The following is a 12243-nucleotide window of genomic DNA, read 5'->3' as shown; positions in this document are numbered from 1 at the left end:
TTCTCTCAGCCCAACTTGGTGCAATGTCGACTAGCCTCCTCGTGGTGCACCCTGGGCAACGTGACTTGTCACAGCTAAATAGTCTACACATCTGGCTGCTGGACCTCACAAGGATTTCCCAGCAAGAAAACGCAGCATGAACACTGAAGTGCTATGCCATATGATTAAAACAAACAAAAAACTGGGACTAGACATGTGGGCATGTTTCCCACATAGTTTTCCCTGAATAAACATTTAGCTTGCACCATTTTTAAAAGGAAATTTCTTTCACTTTTACTTGAGATACAAAGAACATCATGGAGGCAATGACCTATTTAACCATGTAGTATATTGTAACCCTGTTGTTCTCAAGGGATAAATGGCAAGCACTGGGCTCTTGTTTTTAATTGTTATAGTCTTAATATTAATACATGCAAATAACACCTAATGTATTGATTAATTGATTGATTGATTGATTACGTGCCATCAAGTCATTGTCGACTCTTAGCGACTACATAGATAGATATTCTCCATGATGATCTGTCCCTAACCTGGTTCTTCAGCTCTTTCAACAGTACCCCTATCACCACTGTAACTGAGTCTACACACCATCCGGCTGATCATCCTCTTCTTCTCCTTCCTTCCACCTTTTCCAGCATTAGAGCCTTTTCCAGAGAGCTAGGTCTTTGCATAATGTGTCCAAAGTAGGATCATTTTAGCCTGGTCATTTGTGCTTTGAGTGAGAACTCTGGGTTCATTTGTTCAATGAGCCATTGGTTAGTATTTCTCTAATACACCTAATGTATTAGGCCATCTTTATTTCATATTAATTTATTTCATATTAAGTTGTAATATTTGTAATTAATCCTACCTTTTCTCCAGGAGCTGAGGGTGCCTTAGCTGAATATCCCCCTTCATTCCACTGCCTGTACAACAATACTTTGTAGAAGATTAGGCTAAGAGATTGTGACTGACCCAAAGTCACCTAGTGAATTTTCATGACTGAGGATGGGCTTGGACCTGACCTTAACCATTACACCCAGGCTAAAATTTGACCAAGGCAAGCCATGGTGTCTAACCTAGGTGGCTAAGGCAAAGTTGTAAGTTATGCTTGAAGTTATGGAAAGTTATATCCTACCTAAAGAGGTTTCCATTGTGAGATTTGCCAGTTAGAAACACAAGCAAAAACATGAATTGTGAGTCACTGCCACTCCATGTTCCTTCTTTAGACAAAATGTGTCTCTGCAGTCAATTTTAGGATTTGTAATTTGAGAGATTTATGCTTCCTCTATGTGACATGGTATCTCAAGAACTAAAAGTTCCAGAATCCCTTGGTGCACATATGGCGAGAGGAAAGGGACAAAGCACCATATTACAATGGACATTAATCTGGAAATGGTGGAAAGAAGCTACATGGTATGTTTCTACCTCACCCTCACAATGCCTTGCTACAAATATAAATCAGACAGCCAGAAATGTAAGGAGCCAAAATAAAAGGTATTCAAAGAAGGTTAAAGGACTAGGATTAGTGCTCCAGGTTTTCAGATCAGACAAGGTTTTTCTATAGTCTGGCTTAGGGAATAGAGCTGTAGTAGATAATCAAAGTCAAGAAGATGGAAATGATTTCAATATCAACAGTGTGTCTGTGAGAATAGCAACTGATGATGAAAAAATGCTGCCAGATGCATCCTGTGACTTTAATCTAATGCTTTCAAAAGATAGCCAGGTAATGTCTTCATCGCTACCACCAACACATTCAAAAGAAGATTTGCAAAACACAGAACAGCATAGTCCTAAATTATCTGATTCATGCTATTTCAAAGCTTGTGGCCTCAACTGATAAAAGATTCTATCCAACAAAAATTGGTTCTAGCTGGTGCCTTGGCATTTGAAGAAATGCAGAAGCTGACAAGTAAATTCCAAAAGCTGTTGGTGGGCATAAATGTCTTGAATTTCTTCTCAAATGTAAGGCTTCCATTGAAGAACCATTATCAAGAGACTGGCTTGTTGAGAGCCTGCATTGTATGTAGCTCTGTGTTGTTTTCCATGTCAGTTATTTTCTGAAGGGGAGAAAAAATCAATACAAATCACATACCTGGCAAAAACTGATGGGCATGGAGAAAATGAAAAAATGGCATAAGCAGTATAACCAGCCTTGAACACAAAAAGACCACAGCATGTCATGTTTTGCTACAGCCAATGGGCATGGGGTAGGGAATGAGGCTTAGAAACAAATATTAACAAAAGTGAAGTAGGAGGAAAGCATGTGTTAATTTTTCCAGAGAATGCATCTGGCTCAAACTAGATGTTTGTAGGTCTCTGAGAATCTATCTCAATGAAAGAAACAAAGAGCTAATCATTTTTTGTCTTGTACAAAATGAGGAATCAGGAGAAATGTGTTTCCTTCTCCACAATTAGCAGGTGGGTAGTCCCCCTTTTTCTACTCATAGCACACTCTGTAAAGGAAGCAGGTACGTTGATAGTCTTACTGGCATGAATACCATTTATAGATATTTTAGGGAGGCTACGTAACTTTACAAAACATTACAATATAGGAAAGTTTGGCTTCTTTGACCAGATTTGGGCCATGGGGTACACAGTGCTATAAACGGTTTGATTGATTCACCCTGGAAATACTGCCGTAGTATAGCCCTTTCAGGTCAGCTTGATCTCCAACCATTATACATTATTCTTCCACTCCTGTAAGTCATACCAGTTGCAAGCTTCCTTATAATCATTGAATATACTATAAAGGAATAGTTGAGCCTCTCAGGTGAAGTCAATGCAGGTGACTGAAGGGAAGGGGTATTCTCCATGAAATAGTAAGAAATCTTTCAGCCCTGCCTTCTAACTAGAAGAGGTGGAATTAATCCTTTTCTGTCAGGTCCATCTTCCTGTGACCAGAAAGGTACATCATGGTAGGTCAAGCTAGCATTCTATTGAGCTTAAAAAATACCTACAGATACCACTGTCTCTCTCTGGGATATAGCAGTTTGCACTGCTCCATAAAATATTCTTGTTTCATTTTCATACTGCTTTCCTGTCCAGTTGTTGAGCTGTTCACAACCACCTTTGAACTTGTACATTGATGCTGCTTATTAGAGGATTGTTTTGTCAGAATAATATGAAATTAAAAAGGCATGGAGTGATGTCTCAATTTGCACACAGGAGGTATACAAATTGTACTTGCTGGCAGGGTGTTCTTAACACAGGAAGCTCTGAGCAGCATCCCCCTGCTGACATTCTGCTGTTCAGTGAAAATCTGAATCAAGAAGAACCTCAACCTTAATGTGGCCCAAGGGAAATTGCTGGAACCTAGAACCATTCTTGCTTTTCCCCGGTCTCTCGATGGCATCTTGGCAAGCAGCCACATTTGCTTGAAGCAGTAACTCTCCTAACACTATTCCTGCTGAGCTGCTGTTGGCAGGCTGGGATCCACAGCTTTTCTAGTGTATATTTTATTTATAAGTTATTTCTTATCAAGCACAGTGTATATGTAGAACACTTATAAGCAGAGTGTCTAATTACAGTTTATTGTACATTTCTTGCTGGGTGAGAGGGAGTTTGCAGAAGCAAAAGGAAGTGTCAGTGTTTAACTTGCCCTTGAAAATTGGCAGCTGCCCTTATTTTAGCTGTCATCTGCACGGCTCCACCAATTAATAACATGCCTCTTTGTTGAGCTTTGTAAAAATCAAGGGGTAAGACACAACAGGGTAATGCTCAGAAGGCTGACATCCTGGAAGTACTTGAAGGAACATTTTGTTTGCTTGTTCTGGTTTAGAACCAGTTAGAAAAGGATCCTTGGAAACTGCAAGCAGAGGGGAAAAATGGTTTTTATCAGACATTTAAAAGTCAGGGTATGGACAATGCACTTGATATGCCTCAAGGAATGCTCGTATAAAATACACTTCATTCTTTCCTGATTAGGACTTTCTCAAGGTTTTCTTGCAGCAGAGTTAGTGCCTCATTAACTTCTCTGGGACAGTTTGCCCTTTGAAATACCTGAATGGCATCTGCTTCTTACTCAATATCAGTTGAGAGAATATATCATCTCTCATGTCTTTTCTGTCTGTTTGTCTAAGAGCTGTAGAGGAATAGCATTCAATGAGTGGGGCATTTTGTGTTAGAGAGATGCGACTTCTAAGATTACACTTACCACCCATAAGGATGGTGGGGGTTGTTTTTTTTGGTAAATTCTTTACTTTAAAAAAAAAGTTTTCACTGTGATTATCTTTTTTAATCAGTTAAAAAAAAAAAAACACCTCTGTTTGTATTTACCTTGTAGAAGTGGGTTACAATAAAGGTGAAGTCTCCTTCAAGTTGAGCTTGACCCCTGATGACTTCATGGACATGTCCATGTAGTTTTCTTAGTAACAGTACAGATGTGGTTTGCCATTGCCTTCTTCCATAAGAGCATTCTTCAAATTTTAAAAGGCTTTGTTCACACAACATGCATAATTGGGTAGGTGAAGGGCTAGCAGATGCATTCACACAACATGCTAAGTTTGATTACTTTTAACCATAGTTAGAGGGTTTGTTTTATGATTATCATATTAAAGAGGTTCAGGGTTGGTTTTTCATTTTTGTCAAAGGCAGATCTAGATATTTTTGGACTTAAATTCCAATTGAATATTGACATAAATGTCTTAATGGTAAGAAAAAATTGGAAATAGAACCATTAGGCTGGGTGAATTCATAAAAGGTTTTAAAGCAGAAACCGATAGCTGTTGTAGCTTTAGATCTCATGCATTAAGCAGGGGATCAGATTAGGTACCAAGACTAGGATAAGTACTATACCCCTAATAAGAACGGAGTCTATGGAAATTCCAGTAAAATACCAGTGAAACATCAATTTTGATGACTGCTTTGAAGTACAAAGAAAAATGACAACTGAAGAAACCACATGGCAGAACATACAGATCTACACTCTGGTGAAAAAGGAACGGAGAACATGGCAGATTGGTGGGGAAAAGTCATAGTAGTTAGGATAATGGCAGAAACAAATTCCTTTGCCAAGTTTTTCACTGTTAAGTAGTCTAAGGTATTGATTTTAAGATTTTGATTTTTTTAAATTTATAAGCCCTCATGAGTGTTGGTATAAAGGTGGGCCATATTCAATAATAAGCAGATAAGAATAACTGTAAAATTATAGTAGGAAGTTTGGTTCATGAAGACAGCACAGGAAACAGACTATTTTGCATTTGAACCCATTGGTTGTCCTCTGAATGCTCTAGCTTTTGAGATATGGCACTGCAGAAAGTGTGGCCAGGAGGAATAAAAATAGAATTCTTTGGGATTGGTTAATGATTGGATTTGAGAGTAAGAATGTCCCACTGGTCTTCAAAAAAAGATGGAGTTGATTTCAAGGGTCACAGAAAGTATTCTGAGATCACAAAAATATTAAACACCAAGCTGTATTAAGAAGTATCTTGATCAAATAACTTTGGAACATCCATTCAAATACTTCTGATCTACTGTATATCTAATGCATTAATTATGTAATTAATATTGAGAATAATGTCCAAGTCAAAACAGATGGCAGTGGACCATAGCTGATCTTGAAAAAACAAAAAGTTATTGAATTGGAAACCATATGCAAATCCCAGCTCTGAAGGCAGATTAGAAGTGCCAAGAAGACAACATGGACATGACCTGCAGTCACCAGGAGTTGTGCTTATCTTAAGGAAGACTTTGCCTTCTAAAGTGTCAGGGGATGTAGGGACAGAATGGGAAAAGTAAATCTGGGAGCACTGAGCTTTAATGCAGGTTTGAACCTTGTTTTGTTGGAAGGGACGATTCACCCCTCTGGTCATTTTAACCACAATATGTTGCAGTTGATTCAAGGTCAGCTTGTATTTACCGTTTTCCCCTCCCCTCTCTTTTAACAGCCTCGACAGAGAGTTCTCCATAAACATCACCAACCTCTAAAGCTGCTGTCCTGCCAGATGATCTAGAAGTGAACTTTTCCATCTGAAAGAATAATAACAATAATAATTTTTAAAAAGAAGCGTAAGAAATGGTACTGCCAGAAGAAAACAGCCACCAAGAACTGGACCCAAATCCAATTCATCTGGTTAACAGGATAAGTTCTAAATAGCCTCTGTTTTGCAGATGGAATTCAGCGTGGCATATAATCAACAATATAACTCTTTCCACCTAATGACTGGTGGATTTTTTACACCGGAAAACTGCTTCCAGTTTCATCACTGTGCGTAAACTTTATATTCCCATTTGGGAACTCTCTGTGACCTTCACTAAAGTTCTGGGGTTTGGTTTAGTTTAGTTTAGTTTTGTTTTTAGCATGGCAACCAATGGATTATATTATATATGCAGATTGCATGATGTTTTTATGGGACAGGTAGTTCCAGTTCTGCACACCCAAGGGTTCACAGATATCCCTTTTCCCTATCCCCTGATAGGAATGTAGAAATATTTTGTGTTAGTGATACACTGAATGATATTCTGTCTTACAGTATCTGCATTCCATACATGGTCTCCACACAGACATTCTAGCAGATTTGGTGTGTTATGGGAATGTTTCAGGTATCCGCATTGGGATTATACCTTGTGTGACTCACCATGTGCATTGCTTCAGTAGCAAAGTTGGCTTGGTAACTCACGTGGACATTGTTGTGGCTATTTTGACTCTTCACTTGTAGAAGTAGTAGAATGAGAGCACGTATGTTCCTTTCTGCACCTACTCTCCAAAATTACAAGTAATATTATATTTCTGTTACTTTGATGCATGTTAAATAATAGAGAAGAAAATAATGGATATAAAGATTGCCGTCTTGTTGCAAGAACCACTTGCTTTATATGGTGAAGACAGATGCAACATTTCAGTAGCAATGTGGCCAATCTGAAAACATTCTCATTGCACCCTGTAGAAATGAGTGTTTTTTACTACACAGTTGTAGCAAGAGCCAGCTGTAAAAAGTGCTGATTGGTTAGTATAGGTGACATTATTCCTGGCTGTTTTAAATGCTTGCTTGTTTTCAGTAGAAGACAAAAATATGAATAGTGAACTGATAAATAATTACAGTCTTACTACATAAGCTATTTTAATTTTTTTTTCCTTAGAAGGCACATGCCCCATTTGAATTAGGACAAATACAGTAACAGATCCAGCTTTTGACCTGCTGGTGATACACTGTGGCGCATGCATTGTAAGTTATACATTGTATAGCTGTTGTATTTATCGTCACCCCTAGAAGTGACTTCTTGTTGAAAGTAAGAAAATCATCTTTTTTGGGGGGGGGCATTTGGAGAAATGTTGAAGATAATGAATGCAGACCACAGCTCTTTGTAGGGAAATGGGGTGATTACCCATCAAGGCTTTCCTAGTTTCTTTGGGAAGTAGAATTCCAATTTTTCAAGTACACTCTTAAGCAGTTCTGCCCAATGACATTTTCTTCCATTGACATCCAGCTCAGTTTTGGGATTCACCTTTTCTGTTAATCTGGTGTGCCATACTGACCTCAAATTCTTTTTCAAACAGCTACCAGCCAGAGCAAGCAAACCAAAACTTCACAGGCCAAGGATATGTTGCAATTTCAGTCATCTTGAATAGTGCACTTAAGGAGCATTTATGCTACAAATGGGTATCCACAGAGATATTATGTTTCTGAATCTGTCTTGACCCTCTGCTTTACATCCGAGTCCATTTTCTTGCTCTCACAAATGAGTTCAAGCCGAAATCTTTACTTTCCACATAACTGTAGCCGGCTTAAGACTGTTGCAACCAAAATGAGCTTTGCTCTCCGTTATTCTTTTTCCAGGTTTCCAAAACACAGCAGGCTGTGGTTTAATCTTGATCCCTACAAATTCTGAGTCAGTGCTTTCCCAAATACTTTGGTCCATTGGTTTCTTCTGGGAACAAAATCCTTTCTAGCAAAAAATAATGGTAGCATCCATAGAAAACAAGTGTCTGATCCTAATTGTCCCTAAATCAAGCAATGGCAGATCTTCAGTTGAACTTTCTCCTGCTTGATAGACTGTTACAAACTTGTGTGGTTTTCACATACACACACACAAACCTTTGTTGTGCAGTTCAAACTTTTCAACTTGTCAGTGCTTCAAGATGTACTTTAAGCTATTTTTAGAGAAGAGCAGCTTATATTCCTACATGGATCTTGAACCATTCATCTTTCTCGCTTTCTTGAAATCTTGGAGTTTACAAGGTTGCTCCCTCTAGATGTTCCAACAGCTTGTGAAAGCCTTCACAAAAGGGGTAAATCTAAAGTCAGTTATGTCAAGACAGATGTAAGATGTTGGAAATACATTGTTATGGCTAATCCCCTTTCAGGGAGAAAGTTTGCTTTGTTGTGATTATTTGTCAAGGTTTCCATAATGCATTGCCAGCATATGACACTTGGACCTCTTTAGTTATGGCAGTGTCCACTCTGTATGGTTAAAAAATTTCAAGAAGAGGGTCATAACCATGCGACTGAAGCTCTGTTTGGCTTTTACATGTGTTTCCCACATGACACACATTAAAAATGGTCAGAGCTTTGCACCGTCATGGGTGACTTTTGACTTGACTGTTTTTTTGCCATGCCCTGCTGACACCCCTGTTTAGTTATGAAGCTCCTCTGTTTGTAATCTTCATAGAGAAAAGATGTGTGTGTTTTATTACATGAAAGAAAAGAATACTTCCAAATATTAAAAAGTCCCAGTCTTTTATATTAGAGCAGGGAAGTAGCAAGGGAAAAGAGCAATAGGATTAAAGTAATATTCCAGAAAGAATCAATTGCCATTAGTTTTATACAAGACAGTCACCAATATTAAACTCTCATAAAGAACCAGATCTACAATCAGTGCCTCAGATTATTTTCAACTGTGGTGACAAACCTACTTATGTGTGCCTCAATAGAATTACTACTTTCTTTACATACTTTTTCAGTTACTTTTTTCTTTCACCAGTTGTTTATTGTGTATACAGGCTCCTTTAATCAGCTTCCTCTCTTAACATCCATCTGTAGACTGCACTGTCCAAGAAAATAGGTAGAGCCCTGCTAGATTAGATCTCACTGTTAGTTTAATATACTCTTTCTAACTCTGGTTAGCTAGTTGCCTCTGGAACCATAGGGGCATAAAAACCTTCTTCTGTGCTTCCAGCATCTGGAATTCATATGTTTTAGAATTCTGATCCATTCCCCCTCTATTTTCTGTGGAGTGGTATCTGAAACCTCTCTAAAAGAATAATGTTAAATTTGACTATTGGGAAGGGCCAGAGCAGAGTACAGATTTTGAATGAAGAAGGTCCTAAGTTCAATCACCAGCAACTTAATTTAATTAAATCTCAGGTAGTAGGACTGAAAAAGACTAGAACTATCAGATCTGGGTTGTAAAAATCAGAATGACCACTAGATGGCAGTACGAAGTTACAGATTGTTCTGTATCTCTGCACTGCAGACTAGCACTTGGTAGAGCAGCCATGAAGGCCTTGGAAAATATATTCAAATGCCATTTTGTGTCTATACCTTCAAATATCAGAATCATGCAAGCCATGGTATTCCCTGTGACACTCTATGGAAGTGAAAGTTAGACTTTGAAGAAGCAAGATAGGAAAAGTATTGACACTTTTGAACTTTGGTGTTTGAGAAGACTCCTGTGGACAGCCAAGAAACAAACCAATGGATCATCAAACAAAGCAACCTAGAGATCTCACTGGAGGCACAAATGACCAGGCTCAAATTATCCTACTCTGGACACATTAGGTGAAGCCACACCTGGCTCTGTGGAAAAGGCTGTAATGCTGGGAAAGGTGGAGGGAAAGAGAAGAGGACAACCAGCAGTAAGGTAGATGGACTCAGTTAAAGTGATGATGAGTGCACGGTTGGAAGACCTCAGAGATCAGGTTAGGAATGGATCATCATGGAGAAAATCTATGTGATTACTAGGAGTCAAAAAATGATTTGATGGCACATATCAAATCTTTGGTGTCATCTGGTGGTCTTCTGTTTTTCAGCATTCCAGATCTGGTAATCCTAGAAAAGACTTTCTGCTTAAGGCTTCAGAGAAATCCTGCTTATCGGGAGAGATAATTCTAGGTTAGACAGACCAATGATTTTATTCAATATTTTGAGTTTCATATATTTATGTAGCAAAAGCAGAAACGTAATTGCATACAGTAAAGCTTGGTGCTTCTGTTCTGTTCCTCAGCATAATTGTCGTCCATTTTCATGGGTTTTTTTTCAATATTTGAATATTGTAGCTGCATCTCACCTTAACTTCCATTTAATCCTCTCGTAACTGGTTCTTTTATCCTCTCATCATAGGATTTTCATTATGGCACTAGTGTCGCTCCTTTCTAAACCCTTTCCAAGTTCTCAATATCTGTGGCTGTCATAGCTACTCATTGGTCTGATTGTGCAGTGATTTTCACACTTGCCTGCATGGCTGCTCTTAACACTTTGAATCTTGTAGCAGATATTAGAGTACATTTTGCCCTGCAAATTCTCAGAAACAATTGGCTGGTTTCCTAATTGCCTACCCATGAACTAGAACTAGAATAATTATTAATTACTTTTCTGAGGAAATCCAGGGTGCCCAATGTACATTTTGAAGGTCTATGATTGATTACATTCACTGGAAATTCTGAGAGTTATATTCCCAATTTAGGAAGTGGGTGCCAGGATGGAGGACTCTGTATTAAGCATTTTATTCTGCTTTATGATGATGATTGTGCATCCCTACAGGATGGTGTTCATTGCCAAAATATACAGCAACTATTATTTACTGTTATATAGGCCTCAAATCTACAAAATTTCTCAGGTATTACTTATACACAAAGCCAGGACTAAACATTGGGTTACAGTACAATAGTCCACATTTTGCTTGTACTTCAGGTGGATAAGCTACTAAAATATCTCTTCAAGTTCTACCACACTCCCTTCTGCTCCACTGCTACCATTGTTGACAACTGCTTTCTTTTAGGACAGAATTAAGCACATCCATGTCCCAATGGTTTCAACAGGAAAGACATAAGCCTATGTTTGAGTCTCTGATTTAAGTTTTTAACTTAAGCAAGAGCACATTATTTCATTTAAACCAACAGTTCTTGATTTTGGGCTCTTAAAATGAACAATGGGGAGTGTTTATTTCTCATGGGCCTCAGGCAATATAGAATCCATTCTGACATGCAACCTGGGCAAAAATGTCCTTACTACCATGACATTAAAATAAAAGTATGAATAGTTACCATGTACGTGTTTGTTGATGGCGTCACTCATTCTTTCTAATGCTTTTTCACAGCAAGGGATCTCCAATGGTCTTTGAATCCTTCTTATTCATGTGATAAAGCAGCAAGACAAAATCTCCAGGATCTATCCACTGATGTATTATCTGATTAACCAATAATGATTTGCCCTCATTTGGATCCAATTCCAAACTTGGTGCTAGCAGGACAAAGACACTTGATATCCTTTACACCTATACTGTACACTCAACTCCAAGGCCTTCCTACCTCTGATGCTCTGATCCTCCATCTCATATGATCCCTAACTGTAATGGGCAAGGAGAAGGCAAGACTACTTCTGGCCCTTTATTCAGCAGCCTCAAAGCTGAAATTTAAAGCTGCACATGAAATTCAACCCAAGCATGAAGCATCATTTCAATTTGAGGTAGAAGAAACCACAGCTGGAATATCAGTTTTTAGTTTCAAAAGTAGATTTTGGGAACAGTTGGTTGCAAATACCTAGATTTGAAAAAGTTTGTCCAATCTTGCCATAAATACTGCTTTGGATTGCTCCATGCCCAGCCCCAGGACATACTGAAGGAGATGACAGCTGCGGCATCTACCTGGGAAGGTGGTGAACAGGATCAAAATGGTGGGCATGACCAGGCATCAAAGCCTTGTTCCTTTTTACGTGTGTGTAATGCCTGTGACACACATTGAAAATCGGTAGTGGGGCTTTTATAATTTGGTTGCTCAATTAGAAACAGCTTATAGAAGTTAGGTTTTCCTGGTGTGATTGCAAAGTTTTCATTTCAGGGTTGTCTTCCTCTCTCTCTAGCTGGCAAAAAATGTGTCATGACATCTCTGTGTACATGCACTCATCTGCCTGCTCGGAAACTACTCAAGTCATAGGAGTCCTGTCAAAAGAAACCTGCTGGCTTTGTGCAATCTTGTGAATGGTTATCTCTATCTATCTATCTATCTATCTATCTATCTATCTATCTATCTATCTATCTATCTATCTATCTATCTATCATACTTCTTTACCACCCATCTCATATTGCAACAACTCTGGGCAGTTTACA

General features: G+C 38.5%; 1 protein-coding gene across 1 annotated transcript in view; it reads left to right on the top strand.

Annotated features, from left to right (window-relative positions):
• SAMD12 (sterile alpha motif domain containing 12) overlaps positions 1 to 6561 on the top strand; it is a 204385-nt gene extending 197824 nt beyond the window's left edge. The window contains exon 5 of the mRNA XM_063299616.1: positions 5868 to 6561. Within this exon, the coding sequence (XP_063155686.1) occupies positions 5868 to 5890 (23 nt within the window). The 3' untranslated portion in view covers positions 5891 to 6561. The remainder of the gene's footprint in view (positions 1 to 5867) is intronic.
• Positions 6562 to 12243: the final 5682 nt, after the last annotated feature.

Source organism: Candoia aspera, chromosome 3 (assembly GCF_035149785.1).
Source record: "Candoia aspera isolate rCanAsp1 chromosome 3, rCanAsp1.hap2, whole genome shotgun sequence".
Lineage (NCBI taxonomy): Eukaryota > Metazoa > Chordata > Lepidosauria > Squamata > Boidae > Candoia > Candoia aspera.
This window is presented reverse-complemented; position numbering and strand designations above follow the sequence as displayed.